This window comes from Thermobia domestica, chromosome 11 (assembly GCF_964235325.1).
Source record: "Thermobia domestica chromosome 11, izTheDome1.hap1.1, whole genome shotgun sequence".
Taxonomy (NCBI): domain Eukaryota; kingdom Metazoa; phylum Arthropoda; class Insecta; order Zygentoma; family Lepismatidae; genus Thermobia; species Thermobia domestica.
The window spans coordinates 209,749,722-209,768,536 of record NC_137464.1 but is presented as its reverse complement, the minus strand read 5'-3'; the positions used below and the strand labels follow the sequence as shown (position 1 = coordinate 209,768,536).

Sequence of the window (18,815 nt, the reverse complement as noted above, 5' to 3'; positions counted from 1 at the left end):
GATGATCTCCAGTCATAATGAATACGTATATTATCCTCTCCCATATTCTAGCGGCTAAAGTACGCGCCTTTTGATATTTAATATACGGAGTGCAATTCCCGGTTAGCTTCAATGGTGTAGATATCACACTACACTGTAGGTGTTGACTCATATAGCTTCGTTCCTCATAAAAAGAAAATAAATACGAATCAATTAGAATATGAATATTACGTACTGACACAACAACACCAAGTTAAGGGAGACCGTGGACAATTGTAACAAATATTGCATTTTATTCCTTTTCTCACATGTTTATGCTCCAATAAGTCTGAAAATTACACAAAAGGGTGTTCAAAAAGTTTTGCCCAGTGGTCTCTATTTTTTTTTATTTGTTGAAGGAGGAGAATGAAATTTTTTGTGAACATACTTGGAACATTTAGCTATACACTGAGCCTACTCAATGTAGCCTCCATCAACTATGACGCATCTGGTTCAACGTTCTTTCCATGATGTAAATGCACTTTGGTAAAATTCTGGGGATTGACATTTACACCATCGCTTGACACAGGAAATAAGGTATTTCTCACTATCAAATGTTTTACCGCACAGGTGGACCTTCAGATGTGTTTTGCTCTCAGGTTCGGACAAAAACAACCATGTTTCATCCTGGGTAATGATGCCGTCCAAACAGTCTCTACTCCAGTAAAAGTCGTCATGAGACCCTCGCACACATCCTTCCTCATCTTTTTTATTTCTCTTGTCAGTATTCTAGGCACCCAACGTGCACAGATTTTTCTGTACCCTAGTGATTGTACCACTGATACCACCCAATGACAAACCAGTCATTTCAGCAAGCTGTCGTGTCGTCACACATCTGTCATTTTGGATGATTTGATTAATGGTCTCCTTATTCACATCACTCACTACCGTCGATGGTCTACCGCATCGTGGATTGTCCAGTAGAGAGAAATCACCTTCTTTAAACCTCTGCAACCACCGTTGGATACTGCTGTGATCCAATGCTTCCTCCCCATAAACAGGGAACAACTTCCTGTGAATCGATGTAGCAGAGTCATCGCCAGTCTTGAAGAGGAACTCCATCACCGACCGTTGTCGCAACCTGACATCTACGTACTTCACGGTCCATTATGGCTCACCTGTAAATAAAAGAAAATACTTTTATATAGCAACTTATAGCTAAATGTTCCAAGTATGTTCACAAAAAATTTCATTCTCCTTCTGCAACAAATAAAAAAAATAGACACCACTGTGCAAAATTTTTTGAACTTCCTTTGTACAATGTCTTAAGTGAATCTGTGTTGCTCTATTCATTTTTTTCATACACGACAATTTCTAATATAGAAAGTTACGAAGCATTTTATGACAGTATTTGTCTTGTTACAAACGTCCTCGTGCCCGGGTCAATTATAACAGAGCTTTGGGACAATTGTTACATGTTGCTTTTAATGAAAAGTACAATATATATGGCATGGCAAAACAATACATATATATGATTAAATAATACTGATACTAATAATAATGACTGATAGGTTTAACAAATGGATGGGAACAATAAACTAAGAGTATAGACTACATCCTCAAATTTAAAAGTAGACCTATTTAAAAATATACAGCTTCCACGCGTCAACTAAATGCATGAATGATGAGTTACTTGTTACCGATATTAGCTCGAAATAACTTTTCTTCGGCCTAACTTAAACATGGACAAGCAAGCCAAGATTACAATATGACATAACACAAAAATTCAAGTCAGTGACGTAACAAGTCAGTGCCCTAGGCAAAATCCGTAGTGGCGCCCCCTCATCCCCCTAACATACCCAAGTGCACTGCGTCCCTTGGCAATGCCCACCCTGCCTACCCTATTGTTATGCCACTGATTCAAGTCCTAATGATATTGCACTAATAGATACCCACACTCCATTTGTAACCCCTACAGACATCTCTCACAGAACGACGAGAACAGAGTATGCGCTACTGTGCGAGAGAGATTAAGTGAAACAATGAAAAGTTACATTGTTGATTATTTCTGATGAATCAGAAAGGAAGCCTATTTGACAAATGATTCTTTAAAAACTTATAGGTTATTTGAAGACATCACAAGAAAGGGGCAAATTGAAACATTAGTCTATTCTGATATAACATCGAAAAGCAGTGATTCGCAGCCAGCCACAAACGTTTATAAGGGAGCATTAAGAAGTTAGGGGAGGCCCCTAATGAAATATGGGGTGAAAATATTTTCTTTCCCTATAGTAACCATAATGATATATTATACACTAAGGCCGCCAAGGTTTTGGGGGGATCAGGTCCCCCCTACGTACCTGTGGCCCAGAAAAAGCATACTTAAAACGTGCATTGTTTTATTAATTACGTCAATTGTATCATCTATGGTCATATCTAGTTTGTTTTCATAATGGTTCAGCACAACTTTGCCTGGGACGATTGTAACATGTTACAATCGTCCCCGATCGCCATGCTACGTTTGTACCCGTTCAACGATCAGTGATAAATACCATGATTTCTCATAATTATATTGAGTCAAAGCTTCAAACACAATGTCCACGTTGTCAAGGAAAGAACATAGATTACACACGCACAGAGTAGCATGTCTATCATGAGAAAATAAAAACAAGTCTGTTAAAAATGTACTTACCCCTGTCAAAATGACGTTTTTGCTTGTCCAATCTTCCACACTTTAGTAACGACATTGTTTTCTTCTTCCAACATACACCTTGCATGAGTTACCTCAATGAAATGTACAAACGATATTTCGAAACTCACTTCTACAAGTAATGGCCAGTGTTACAATTGACCCGCGTTACGATTGTCCCCGATCTCCCCTAATTAAAAAAAAAAACATATGTCAGTTATAATGTTCGAATATTTCCGTATAAAAATAGTAAACTCTTAAAATTAATACCACGTGCATGTATCAGATAGGCTAAAGAAATTGGGCTAAAAAAAGCATGTAAAGATGAAAGTGAAATGAAATGAAACATTTTAATTGAATGTCTAACGAATATGACCTTTAGTCAAATGAGACTGATGGTTATGGCAACTGAATGGTAATGGAAGAATAAATGGAATGAGAATGTTGAAGGAAACGGGAGTAACTGAGAAAACCCACTTACGCGAGGTTGTCCACTACAAATTGACTTGGACGGAGATCGAACCAGGGGGCATGTAAAGATGAGTCGAACACAAATTGCCATTGGTAACATAATATAAAGAAGATAAATTGGATTCTACCAGAAAACCCAGGCGTTATGTTTGTCTACAAAAAAAATTCATCGCTGACTAATTTAGAACTTCTTTTAGTTACATGGTAAATATTCTTGCTTTAGATATTATATAATTCCTGTTTTTCTCGGTACGTGTGTCGGTGTTTCGAATTTCACTTGGATGGAAAGGTTCACATGGCATGTACTCTCGACACTGAAATGTGGCATGGGACTACAATATATTAATCTAACATCATTAAACTGTAGTTACTCCACATTGTACATTAAATAAGTTGAATGATTTAAAAAGAGTGGGGGACAAAATCATTCATTTCTAACTCAGTTTCTATGTTCTTTTGATTTCTTTTTAATCTCCACTAGGTGTCCCCACTAGTTGGCTTATCAGAAAAATTGAAGGTACGCTAGGAACTCTTCTTGGTGCCATGTAAGAGGCAGTGCGACTAGCGACAACTATTAGTCTGACTGTGAATTATTAGGAGAATTACTAGGCTGAAGCATGGGCCCACCTACGGGACAGTCCACCGGGTTTGAGACCCCCATAAATTCCTAACTCAACATACATTTTGTACAGTCTGAGACAAAAATTGTTTCCGTTTAATGAAATTCGTTTTGTAAATAACTTTAAAATGAAAGAACGATTTGAGTACAGTTTGCAGTAAGTTAAAAAGAATGCAATTTTTTTTGTACGATCCAGCCATACCACCGTTATTGACACAATAAATTTAACCAAACGGAAAGAACTTTTGTCGCTGACTGTACACTTTCTCAATAAAACTATGCTAGTTTAACAGAAAAATTGTTGATGCAGCATGAAAATTTGATCATACACATCATCTATACTCTTTCTCTTATAAAAATGGCCTAGTTCTATCATCTTTTCTGAAAATATAGGTGGAAGAATTATACAATTCCTTAACGTATTTTCAAATACAAAATAATACCCGTTTAATAGTGTATAGACGTAGTGTCTTTGTAGTATTGGACCTTCCACCAAGAAAGCTTCGACCCCTCCCAACAAAAAATTATGGGTGCCCGCCTGGGCTGAAGCATTTTCAAAAGTTTTTTTTTTTTTTTTAATCTGACAGATCCCGTACCCTGAATCGAGAGCATAATTGTGAACAGATCAAATACTGTTACAATGTGGAACTTTTCTGCACTTTACTAAGTTACACTAGAGTCCCGTTTGACCGAGTTTGACGATACCGACGGTAGTTCGCTTCAACGAAAATTCGGTTAAACTGGAGTAAGATTTGTCGTTTTGTTTAATACAGTACTCTATATATGTCAAGAGTATATTTGTCAAGACTTCTCTTCCCTCACATTTTCTCTCTTCACTATAATCATTGCCGATCACCAAAAAAGATTCAATTACCAAAAGTGGCGATCTTAACTTGATGCAATTGACTTAGCGAGTCACTATAATTTTTGAAGAAATAAAGTAGTCTTCTATTTAATTATTCTTTTCTCATCAAGTACTCGTTACATAAAATTAACCATTCCCATTTTAAAATCTTAACCACTGTCATCACTGATTCTCTTACACTATGATTCCTTGTCCCGACTCACACGTCTTACTCCCTCATATAACCCTTATTTACAGACCTTGTACGGAGTCGGGGAGTGAAAAGTGCGAGCGCTATTACCTGTTACGATTCCACGTTGAAGCGTTGGTTAAGTGTGTATCTCGTACGATTCTGTAGCTCAGCTAGCGTCACAAATGTTTCTCAGTTCGAAACACAGTGTCAGTCGAAACACAGTGTAACCATTACCGGAAGACAATTACTGTCAAGCTTGTCTTTAACCATAACTTCAGCAATTCTAGCCTATTCTAGCAATTCCAGGGCATTGATATACTCTTCAATACCACTAGATTAACAGTGTGCCAACCCAACATAAAGTTGTGTTTTCTCAATGGCACTATGTCAGAGATATTTCAAATATACATGTAAATCGAAAACTTACAATTTCACAATTATTATGCAGTGTTGACATTTTGAAGGGTTTTACTACTTAAATGTTAGTAACACGGACCGGATCCTAAATGCGATGTCGAATGCTATGGTTATCATATGACGTATTTGGAACACAGAAACGAAGTTACAAAGCATTTAAAATTTGACATTTTTTTTGAAGTATTTTATTTCGAGTGTTTTAGTAAGTATCATATCCAATTACGTAGATGGTTTAAAATAGATATAAAGTTGATTGTGTAGTTTACAGCAATTTGATGTCTTAAACTATTCTGGACTTATGAAAAAATGGTTATATTTAATACTAGCAGCGTTCACCCCGCTTCGCTGCGGTCACCCCGGAACGCAATAAACTTTGTTACTTAGATAATTTTTACTTTTTCGCTTTCAAATTGCAGTAAATGTTAACATTATAGCGCCTGTCATTTATGTTAACCCGCCGAGTGACACGGTCATGCGGGTTGCATATAAATACGTTTATTTTTACCTATGATGAACTAACAAAGGATTTGTACGTTATGGACACTTGAATGGTCAATTATCTGAAGACACTGGTAATTAAAAATTAAAGTGATATGATAAAAACCATCTAGGGTCCAAATCCTAATAACCCCCCAAAAATAAAAGAAATTGGTTCAGCCGTATTAGCGTGATGAGGGAACAAAGGATTTGTACGTTCTCTTTTATAATATAGATTTTGGTTAAAATGGCGTATTAGCGGGAACATTTTTTGATTTACTTTGGTTCAAATAAAATCAAATAAAATTAAACCAAATCAAATCAAATCTGTAGCTTTGCTTCTCACACATAAGAACTCCGACTTTTTAATGAAAGTGAATGATTTTGAAATAATTGGTTGTATGAAAATGTTTTAGAAATCGGAAGAATCTCGAGAGAACTCATGAATATGATGTAATCCACTACACACCAGCATGCCCTGGGATCAAACTAGAGATCCTTCGCATCAGAGGTGATTGGTCTACCACTTAACCACCATGTCCCATTCAAATGAAGCACTTGTATTACATACACAGGGTGTCTCAAAAGTTCCCTGACACAGGGTAGCTCTTTTATTATCAGACTTAAAACAAAATGTAAGAGTGGAAACCGTCTCCAAATAAAATTTTCAATCTAAAGTGAAGGAATGTTCTAAATCGGACGAACCGTTTGGGCTGTACACTCTTTATGCGTCCAATGTTAAATGAAAATGGAACGTTGCCATTTACCTGGATCTACAACACAAGTGAATTAAGTTATTGTTTGAAATACTTACTGGCCATCGACATGTTAGCGTCAAATACTGTAACTTCATTCACTTATGTTGTAGATCCAGATAAATGGCAACGTTGCATTTTCATTTAACATTGGGTGCATGAACAGTGTACAGCCCAATTGGCTCGTCCGATTAAAAAAAAATCCTTCACTTTAGATTGAAAACATCATATTTGGAGACGGTTTCCCTTATTACATTTTGTTGTAACTCTGATAATAACAGTTACCCTACGTCAGGAGACTTTAGAGATACCCTGTATGAAAAGCATATGCAAACAAATATGTTCGTTCGGATGTTCGCAGCTTAAAATCTTGCTCATGGTACAATGTTTCTGAAATAAACCTGAGTTGTGACTCAGATTCCAATTAGAATACCTGTAGTATGTCTCATTCTTCACAATCTGGTGTTGTATTAGAGCATAAAGCAAAACAGTAGATGCTGATTTAAATTGTTGTAAAGAGTTTCTTTTTAACACATCTTCAAATAAGTCACAAAATTCAAATTTACGCATCATTATGTACCTTATAAAACGTTTTTATGAGACGCTGTTTATTTTACTCAGATTGTGTCACTGTAAACAAAAAATATACTGTCGTCCGATCTTTTTATCACATACAATTTAAATTACCACACCTTTGTGCCCCACTGAACATTCCAGTCACACACTCTCATATATGTTAGCTGTTAAAAGAACGGAAAAGCTTTTTTTTTTTAATAGTAGACAGTCATTGTTTAAAATAGGCAGAAAAGTGTGTGACATTTTTGGCCCTTTGTTTAGTTCGTAATGATTTTTAGGTTACCTATAATGAAGGTGTTACGTCATGCTCAGCTGTTCCAGCGCAGAGTGTAATGAAGTCATTAAAAGAGCCCATAAAACCAGAGCCCTTCTCTTTCTCTCTCTGATTCTACTCCCCAACCCACGGTGACAAAAATGATTTCCTTTATAAATTAATTTCCTCCCCGTTTGTATCATTCCTTGTTTAATTACGGTTCTCCACTTATAAATACATTCAATTAAGGTTTATTTTTAGCTCTTTTTTCTTTTTTAATTGATGGCAGATAAATGGTTTCCTATTAATACCCTTTTGACTAGAGTTTGTGTTACTAGTGCGTTGTCATATACATGTTTATACTTGCTTTTAATAAACAGTATTAATCAATACAATCAAAATTACTTAACGGGATGAGTAGACACATGTTCCTGTTGCAATACACTCACAAGTTTTAATTATTGAATATAAAATGGTGTTTAAAATTGTTCTGTTGTACGTCTCATAAACAGGAGCTGTATGGTTCAGTGCTAGGCTAGAACCACTCACCTCTGGTGCATGGGACTCCCTGGTTAGATCTTATGCTTTGTGAGTTTCTGGTGGACAACATCATGTTGTAGGGTTATCTCTAGGATTTTTCCTTGCATCCTACATGCCTATTCCCTTTCATAATCATTCAATTTTATCAATTATCCATCTTTTGTTTGAATTAAAATGTTTAATCTCATGTTTAAAAAAAATACCTTTACACCAACATTGAAATCTAGAGATAGAACATTGAATGAATGGTTGTTAAATTATGGATACTCTAAATACAACTGTGAATACTGTCTCGACTTACAAGTAGGTTATCTGTCATCTTTACAATTAATTTATTTGGTTACTTTTCTGTTTTTTCTTCTCCCTTTTAGCTTCCAGCGTAAGCATACTGGAGCATACAGTTTCAATCCACATATATGTGTATATGATACTTTATTTTTCAGTAACTACTGACCGGAACTAATAGTCTGGGGACAATGATCAAAAAAGAGGTCCCATGGGATATATTATGAAACAAGTGTGAGAGATGGCTCAATCTTTTCGTCTTTATGTATCAAATAAGAATTTGCATGGTGATAACATGACATTCTATGCAGAGAGCAGACATTGAATAAAAACAAAATAGCGGAAAGTAGCCTTCCGAAGCTCTACATCTAACTTTTAAACCCTTATATCTCAGTACCTATATTAAGATAGGAAGATCATTTTTATGTCGATGTATTTCTGAAGGATGTAGCTTTCCAATGATGTGCATCTTACTGATATCGGGGGTTTTGAAGAGGAATAGGAGGGTAAAGGTTTCTCTCTTTTTTTGTTTTTACACTTTCCGCATATAAAGGCGAGGTTATAACCCCCAAAAGGCATAGAAAAATACAAATTAGAGTAACAAGAAAATCTATGTTACATTCCCTTTCCAATGATGTATCATTTATGACGTTAGAATAATTAGAGGCAGTGCTGGGAATTTCATTTTCTTCATTAGAGAAGCACCATAAGGGACGATTCAAAGTAATATCGATTATGGACTTTTTCAATTTGTATTGTTCCGATGAAATAATAATTATAAACTGGATTACTGGATTAAAGGTATTTCACAACGAAAAATCATGAGTTACATTGCAATTAGTGAAAACCATTTATCTATCTATAAATTAGACTTTAGTGATTTATCTTGGTGACGATACGCAAAGCCTGTATCTTAATTACAAATATTTCAAATTCAGTGCCACCTATTTGGACAGGATTCATGTCCAACATAGGAGAGACAAACTCTATACGTATTACAAAGGCCTCTTCTTTACCATTAATTCCTGTAGCACCAACAGACCAGTCAGTATAACTAACATTCATGAAACATTTTGAAGTTTACCAAATTTGTGAACGATGATGAAAATATGAAGGTTGTGGTAACTGTTGACATGACTTTATATAAGCAACTTAAGTAGCTTAAAACGGCTAATGATGTTGGTAATGGAAACTGGCTTTTAAAACCTGGTGAACTACATGCAATTATTGCTCAACTGCAAACCATATTAGCATACATAGAAGGCAGTGGAATTCCAGAGCTTTGGGTGGAAAGTGATAGACATGGACCTCCAGTCACAAGAGAGATACTTGAAGGAAAGAGATATTCGCAGTGGAATAGAAACACATTTTAACACAATGTCTGCAATATCAATATTGTTTCTGAATGATTTTGAAAATGAATATCCTGATGTGCTTGAAGAAGCTAATCAATTTGTCAATAAATTGCCGGTTTTCTCAGAGATAGACAATATACTGAAACAAAACAATATTATCGCAATTTCAAAAGAAAAGAAAATACTAGAAAATCTCAAAGTCTTTTTAAAAAATGGGAAAAACATTGCCACAGCTGTTTAAGTTTGCAAGCATATTTAAGGATATGCTTCAATGTTACACTTTGTAAAAGCAGTAAGATTTGGTAACTGGATTTTAGCACATGTATCACAAAATAACTTCCAAAAATATTTCTTCTGTATGTATTGACAAAACTATTCAATAATGACGTCACTGTTCTTGTGTGAAATTGATTACTTTAAGAAAATTGACAAATTAACATGGGATAAATTAAAGAGTAGTAGTAATTGGGTGGTAAACAAAATCTGTACTTCTTTTATATGACTTGGGGCAGATGAGCCTTTGGAACTTATAAACAATGTTTGGAACGTATACGGAAGAATGAAAATGCAAGGTGGTCTCACTGAAATTTATCTAAATGAAGCAGCAAGAATTAGACTTTTTGGCAGATCCTGAGTTGACTCCAGCAGCAGAGAAGTTCGAGAACATTGCTGGACTATCACGTTCAGGAAGAAGAGGTCAACATGAATGTTCTTTGGAACTTAGAAACAGACAAGAAAATAAAGCTACAAAGCTGGTAAGTACACTGAAATCGACGACAAATCCTTTTAATCTAAAGAATTTAAATCTGACACATTACAGGAAGAGTCTTCCGGAAAGATGCAGAGAAAGGCATGATCACTGCAAAAGAAATAGGAGAAAAGTTGAAAGCAATTTTTATCGAAAAACGAATTTCAAATAAATCTGGATATTTCTGATCGAAGATGAAGAAAACAAACCTCAAAACATGGAAAACTGTTTCTGAAAGGACACAAGTGTCTTTAAATGGTAAATTAGTTGAAGTTATGTCAAGTACGTCTCTGGTTTCAAAATTTCTTTTAGAATCAAGATCAAGATATTGACGTTAAATCTTGCTTAAGCCAATATGAATTTTCAGTTATACCCAAGACACTTTTCTCTGCGGATGCATCATTGTCTATTAAAGCATAAGCTAGGAAGAATCTTGGAAAAATTACCAAGTGTGGAAAATGAGAACTCTCAGGAGGTACTCATGAGCTGGAAGTGGAACCAGAGGTAGCTTTCACAAACAATGGTGTAGAACGTGAAACAGGTGAAAATAGCAATGACTGATGGTATGGCAGAACTTCATCGCATTGCTAAACTAGAATATGCAAAGACATGCCAAGATTTATCACAACATTTCTCTGCTTGTGTTTTCTCAAAGTATTGGCAACATGAAGAGCTTCATGTAGTTTTTCATTCATATATAGCTGGCTCTTTGAAAATGGTCACACGTGATCTGATAAAAAGGGGATCAGATGTAGTCCAATTTCAAACATATCCGTCAACTAACATATTAAAGACAAGCTTGAAGAAACTCTTGTCTCACGACCAAAACTAACTTGTTTGCAATTACACTTCTTGAACTTGGTAAGGAACAAAAGAAGAATGCTGAAGTGAGTTGGCAAAATAAGGCAGCAAAAACTCATATTGATGTGAAGGAGTTGGAAAGAACACAAGAAGAAGCAGATACAAAAATAATTGTTCATGCAGCGTTTTTAAGAAAGGAAGGGGCTGATGGAGTTCATATATATTCACCTAATACAGATGTCCTTGTATATACTTGCGTTAAGAATATATCCTATTCTTCCCGTTTATTGCAAGTATCTACCTTGTCAACAAATGAAACGATTCGTACAGCTAAAACCATTATATGACAAACTTGGAACTATGAAAGCTACAGCACCTCCTGGACTTCATGTGCTTTCAAGCTATGGTACTACTGGATCTTCCTTCAACAAAGGAAAGTTAACTTGGTGGAAAGCCTTCGAAAACACAACGTAAGATGTTTCAGAGGCTCTGGCAAACATTAAATGTTCCTACAACAACGATGGGAACTCTTGAAAAATTCGTCTGCCAAGTATACATACGAAATACAAAAACCGCCGATATAGGTGAAACAATGGTGGTTATACACTAAGAGATTTCTAGAAGATTAAAACCTCCCCAAGAAGGGAGTTTGGGACCTGCAATATTAAGGGCCAATTTGCAAGCTCATTAATGGCAACAGCATCTTCAACAGCATCCTAAAGTCCCAGATTCAACTGAATTTGGATGGGAAAAAGTAGAAAACAGATATGAACCGATTATATGTAGAATGCCTTCAGCTACTGAAACTACTTGAACTTATTAGGTGTACAGAATTATGTGAGTCCAGAAGTAATGGAACAGTATGTAATAACAGATGAGGAATCGATGAAGACAGTGACTCTGAAACTGACAGTGAAGAATTTAATATATAGTGGTAATGAGAGTGAAGATGAAGAGCTTACATAATGATTTCATGATGAAAAAAATACCTCCAAATTAATCATATGCAAGCCCACTTTCTTATTTTGAACTTTGATACTAGAACTTAACACGGTCATTAAGGAAAACAAAAGAATGTCGTTAATTACAATTACGCTTTAGTTTCTTTCTAACCATTTTTTCTTAGAACATTTTCTTTAAGTATCGCGTGTGGTTAGCATTACAAAGCAGTTCTTACTTTAGTAGCATTAAATATTAATGTTCAATGCATCATTTACATTATCAATAAGTAATAAATGTGAGAATGACCAGATATTGGTTGATACATCTTTATTTGTTTCTTTAAATCTAACATATATACGCCAAAGAAATCAAGAAAATCGTAGAACTTCATATTGCTGCCCGTAGCACTTCCTCTAATTATTCCAGCGTCACAAATTATACATCGTTGGAAAGCTAATGCAACACAGATTCTCACTTTTTATACCAATTTGTATCATTCTATATCTTTAGGTGGTTATAGCCCCGCTTTTAAATGCGGAAAGGGCAAAAGCAGGAAAAAAGAGAAACATTTACCCTTTCCTTCCCCCTCAAAACCCCCGACATCAGTAGAATGCAAATCACTGGAAAGCTACATCCTTCAGAAATACATCGACATAAGAGGTATTTTCCCAGCTTAATTAGGTACGTACTAAGATATAAGGGTTTAACACCTTTCTGCATGATTTTTTTTAGAGAAAAAATAATAATCAGTATTGGATATCCTCATATGGAAACTTGAAAACCTTGAATTTTAGATTTTTCACTTAATTCCGACGAGAAATAAGTACGTTCCATATATGACACACTATGCAATAAGATAAACTTTCCTAGCAGTGTGCAGGGACTGGATCGTGTCATATATATCATTTCATGCAGTAATATCTATACTATACTATAGGGCTACTATACTATACTCTCAGTTCTTCGGGAAAAATGCGCACAATGCTTCGCCAAAAAATTATTTTCATTGACAAAAATCCACTACTTCACAAAAACCACATGTCAACGTTTGGCCCCCTAATACAACCCACAAAGAACATGCCAGATGACACCAAAATCTCTTATTCATATACGTCAATATCTCACACAGCAGACGAAACAATCATTTGGTACCTTTTATAAATCACACAAAAGCTGAAGTAAAAAAAGAAGTGCACAATATACGGCACAGCATTCAGTAAGGGGTTAAAGGTTAGATGCAGGGGAGTTGGAAGCCTAATTTCCGCCATTTCGTTTTTATTAAATATCTGCTCTCTGCACAGAATGCCAGGTTATCACCACGCAAATTCTTATTCTGTACATAAAGACGAAGAGATTGAGCCATCTCTCACACTTATTTCGTAATGGATCCCACGGGATATCATTTGTCCCCAGACTATAAACCCAATTTCGTGGGCAAATAGTTAATAGTTTAAGGAATCGACTCAGCTCGCCTTTTAGGTGGTATTTCTATGTAACTTTTTGACCAGATATGAATCAAATATGGTTATAATTAGCCCATCCATAAAGATCTCTATCTTTAATGGCCGTCCTCGGTCTGTGACAGACTTAGCTCGGATTGTATGTAGTATATTATTTCTCAGTAATTACTATCTGGATTTAAACAAAATTTCATAGGTTAATAGCCCATTGCCTAAAAAGTAAAGCACTCTATATTTGTTGGCCGAGCTCGGTCATTGACAGATTCAGCTCGGTAACAGAGGTTGTGTTCTACAGTTTTGCATAACGGGAGTTCTTGTCTTTGGTTCACCTCGACTAGATCTTCTTAGAATGAAATGTTACAACTTATAATTTCATGGAGCTCCTATGCTGCTTAGAACTGTAATTTTGTACATACACACTTGATTGAACCTGATAACAATACAATACAGTAGTTACACGTAATTTTCGTTCTAGCTTTTCACTTTGCTGTAGAATTAACTATTTAGAGTTAATTATCGAGCACCTGTTGCTTATACAAGCAAACCCTAACGGATATGTAGTTGATTACAGCTAAGTAGGCATTCAGTTGAGTCCATATCAATACTTTTTTCATTCATGTTTCTAAACCTTTTGCAAGAAATGTTGTAAAAATGTTCTTTTAAACAAAAATATATAAGTTTACACATCAAATTCATTTTAACAAAAGAGACACTGACCAAAGCTTAAACCCACTTTATTTTAAATTATAATTTGTAACTGTTTCGGATATCTAGCATATTCTTCTTCAGACACTATCGAAAATAAATGAAAATACAGACATATATATAAATATTGTTATGACATTTATATATATGTCTGTATTTTCATTTATTTTCGATAGTGTCTGAAGAAGGATATGCTAGATATCCGAAACAGTTACAAATTCTAATTTAAAATAAAGTGGGTTTTAAGCTTTGGTCAGTGTCTCTTTTGTTAAAACAATTAATCCAAAGCTATGAATAGTCTTACTATCAAATTCATTTTCAGGTTAAGAAAGTTAGGAGTAAAGAATTGGTTACAGAATATTGAGTAAAAACTAAGAAGCAATATACTTAAGTGTAATCGTAAAAAATGTTCTAAAGCAATGCTTTTATAAAATGTACTAAACATATATTTTTTGTTGTTGGGGTAAACTGAAGAAACTCAAAACTGCAGCATAGGACGCTCTTCTTATGACTGAGGGCTCATCACAATGTTTTTAATCTTAGGTTTATTTTGCCCCCACCACAAAAAATATCTTCTCCTTTTTAATACATTTTCTTATTTTCTGTTTTTTAGTATATTTTACAAAAATATTGTTTTCAAATGTTTTTTTCCCGTATGGTTTTTATTGATCTGATAATCATGCTAAGCATTTGAACAAGGTATATCTATTTTCAGTAAGTTCAACTCCCACCGAGAGGGAGCAGCCAGTGTCAACAGTCGCTCCCAGAAGAACTGGATACGGGAAGAGAGTCCCCGGATTGAGAGCGCCATGGGCCCACGGAGATCCGTCGCTCATCAGAACTCTTTGGACAAGCAGAACCCCGCTAGGTAAACACATTTATGTTTATAAAGATTAAATTATATTTTCTCCATCTTTTTGTTTGTTAATTTAAGCAGATTTATAACTTTGGTATTCAATGTTGTTTAGGAATCATTTCGTGAGATATTAATGAGATTTTTGTCGAGATCATGTTTAATTGGAGGTTCTTGAGTTGAGTCCTGTGTTTTAGTGATTCTCCCAAATTTATTTACAACAGTAGGACATTTGATCTCAAGTTGAGATCGTAGTAAATTGCTTGGATGTTTTTTTAAAAGTTCTCTAATACATTCAAATGTAGTATGTAATAGTTACAGCAGATACTGTAATGATGGGATAGATAAATGAAATTGAATAATAAAATAAAGATATAGTTGGTGTGAGTGGACAGTGGATGAGATTTGCTATATTTGGGAACAAAATATTGTGTCTGCGCGTTGCGTAGTCGTTAACGCGCTTCCGTTTAGTGCAGCGATCCCAGGTTCAATTCCCAGTAGGACACTCGGTCGGAAAGGTGTAAGAGTTCTTTTCAGGCTAATCATCCTGAGTGAGAGTTTTCCTTATTCACACCGAGAAAATTCGATGTGATACCTAACATATAGATTCCAGACCGCTTTATTGCTTCCCTTCCCCCTCCCCCGGGTAGTGTGCGCTCGTCTAGGGATATCAACCCTGGTACGTGATGGGCATAAGGCCATATGTGCCATTAATGCTCAAAAATATATATAAAGAAATAAATTCGAACAATATAAGGGTGAAAACCCTTCGTCATCCATTAATATAATCTCTCTCTCTCTCTCTCTGTGTATATATATGCGATCGAAAAATAACAAGGATTTTTTTTTAATTCAGAAAATCATGAAGTAGATAGTGTCTTATTTATTACAGATATTGTTACTACTAATAATAGGTAGGTACTACCGTCACCCTGATACTAGATTTGGGTTTTAGATTTAGGTATGTTTTGAATTTGAATTTGTTTATAGCGATTTTTAATTTTTATACATACCGTGCGATAGTTTTGAAATGTTTCAGAGAAATAAATTATGAAGACAAAAATATTACATATTTTCTATTTTCAAGATTCAAAATAACGTATATTCTTTCATTTTTTTGCTTTCGAGCCACGACAGGAGAGGAAACAGTACGGTGATCATGAAAAACAAAAATTAAATTTGAGATTTCAATGGATTAACACGTTTCATGGTCCCTACGTTACGAAAATGTTATTTTTGAATGTACGTCCAATACATAAATATTCTCCTAGAGGCCATATTATCCAGCGTATCTGCACCAAATGTTTAAAGATTTTATAAGATTTTCCAGGTTTTTTTTAAAAAAAATTTATTCCTACCCCTAAAAATAAGGGTACTATAATGACGGGTGACTTCTTTCAATGTCATTTTTTTTTTTTTGAAACTGCTTTAATGATTTTTCTATATTTCACGTCAATATTTCATTAAGGATCCTATACTATGGTATAGGTCATTTCTTCGGAAGAACCCAAAGTGGTAGTTTACTAAAGGAGAGTTCTTTACGGACGATTTTCTTTAAAATAACTTAGGTCATTTTGTTCATATTTTACAAATATATACTTCATTAGTAACCTGACAATATCATAACTCATTTATCCTGAAAAATCCACATTTGGGTAGATTAGCCTTGACGTTGACTTTTTCTCGGACGACGTGCTCAGAAACGACTCAGGAGATTATATTTCATAAATAAAAATTTTATTATTACCTTTATAATGTTGCACAAATCACATCTCATTAAACAAAGCCTAGTTTACTGTTAGAGCTAAGTTTATTTTTGGACTATCTTCTCTAAAATGACGACTTAGGTGAGTTCGTACATATTTCATAAATAACCCCTTAATTGTGCACAAATCACTTCTTACGAAAACATCAAGAAGAGGTAGGTACTTCAATCTTTACTTCATTGAATTTGACAGCTTCCTCAAATATGGCTCCACTGATTTTATTGATATTTCATCGTATTTCATTTATAACTCTACTTATGGCATATTCTCAGGAAAAGGTCTACAAGAGATAATTAACAGTTCGTGGAGATTTTTTTTTTTCGGACGAAGTTTTTCAAGAACGCATTGCAATTTTGATTGTATCGTATTTCATAAATAAATGTTTCAGATTTAAATGCACCATAACCAAGGGCGGATTCAGGGGGCAATTGCTCCCCCCCCCCAGAAGAGGCACTTTTCTTATTTTATATATAAACAAAACCCATCCCAGAGTTTGGAGCTTTTAAAAGTAGCTCTAAGTAGCAGCATTACAACCCACCGCTCCCCAGAAGTCCGTCCTGGATCCGCCCCCTGAGTATATCATATTTTTGTTTGAGAAATTGAGGCGGTAAAGTTTCGTACGGAGATTCGTACCTTTGACATTATTTTATTTTTTTAACTGTGAAAATAACCAATTTTTCATCTTGTTCAATATACCACTTGTAAACTATTTTCTTTTCAAGTAGAATGAGAAACATAGCTTTGGAAATGATTACGTAGACAATTATGTAATTCATTGAAAACGACTTGAATTCATTCCTTGTTACTCCGCAAGTATCGTGCACATTGTTACAGGCCTGTAGCCACGGGGGTTCTAGGGGGGAATGCCCCCTAAATTTTTCACGGTATGCTTGCAAATGAACTATAGTATGGTTGGATCGGGCCCCTCTAACTTCTACTGGACCCTCCTACATTTTTGGGCTGGCTACCGACCTGCATTGTCAATAGTTTGCTCGTTTGGCATACGCCAATATATATGTTTGTCAGGCGCAGAGATGGGCACCCTCACTCATTTTTGCCCTCAAGAGGGCCGCCCTCACCCTCACTCACCCTCATTTCGGTAGATGAGGGTGAGGGTGTCTGAGGGTGAGTGTGACAGATTCCATTGAGGGTGAGGGTGTCTGAGGGTGAGGGTGATGGGGTCGACTGAGGGTGAGGGTGTCTGAGGGTGAGGGTGGGAGAGTCGGTTGAGGGTGAGGGTGTCTGAGGGTGAGGGAGTCAACTGAGGGTGAGGGTGGCTGAGGGTGAGGGTGAGGGAGTCGATTGAGGGTGAGGGTGGCTGAGGGTGACGGTGAGGAAGTCGATTGAGGGTGAGGGTGGTTGAGGGTGAGGGTGTAGGGGTCGAGTGAGGGTGAGGGTGGTTGAGGGTGAGGGTGAAGGATTCAACTGAGGGTGAGGGTGAGTGAGGCTAAGCGAAAATGCCCATCACCAGAATGAATTCCTGAAGGATGTTTGCTTGAAAGTTATTTATTTGGGAAATGATTGAAGAAATAGCAGTTTCCTGCGAACTTCAAATAGAGTAGGGCCGCGCTGGCTCAGTGGTAGAGCGTTCACTTCTGGTGCTTGGGGTCCCGGGTTCGATCCCAGCCCCCGCCAAGTTAACTTTGTGGTGGACAATCACCGTGTGCGTGGGTTTCCTCGGGGTTCTCTCGTTTCCTCCCACTTTCTTCATTCCACCATTTCATTCATTTCTCATCATCAACGTCTTCTTTAGGCTAACCGGCATAATCGTGGGACGTAAAACTAAAAGATTTCATTTCATTTTTCAAATAGAGTAGCAACCTGTTTGGCACAGAGTCACGTAATTAGGCCACAAAACATCAGTTGGTGCAGTGTACGAATTAATGGGGATGGTGAAAGGGATATTCCGTGTGACAAAAATTTAATTCCCTCTCAGAAGAACATTTTAATTTTTTCCCCTCTCTAGTATTTTTTTCGAGTGGTCATATAGCTAGAAAACAAAACATATTTTATGTAACCAAACAAAAACATAGCATTTATGTCTGACTTAAAAGAGGTTATTAACATTTTTGCAGTCGTTAGAATCACATACTTTGTTTCTTGGAATA

At 35.9% G+C, this 18,815-nt stretch overlaps 1 protein-coding gene across 1 annotated transcript in view; it reads left to right on the top strand.

The window, feature by feature from the left end:
• LOC145664697 (uncharacterized) overlaps positions 1–18,815 on the top strand; it is a 205,984-nt gene that overhangs the window by 137,201 nt on the left and 49,968 nt on the right. Inside the window, exon 3 of the mRNA XM_081731558.1 lies at positions 14,804–14,956. Coding sequence (XP_081587684.1) covers positions 14,804–14,956 — 153 coding nt within the window. The remainder of the gene's footprint in view (positions 1–14,803; positions 14,957–18,815) is intronic.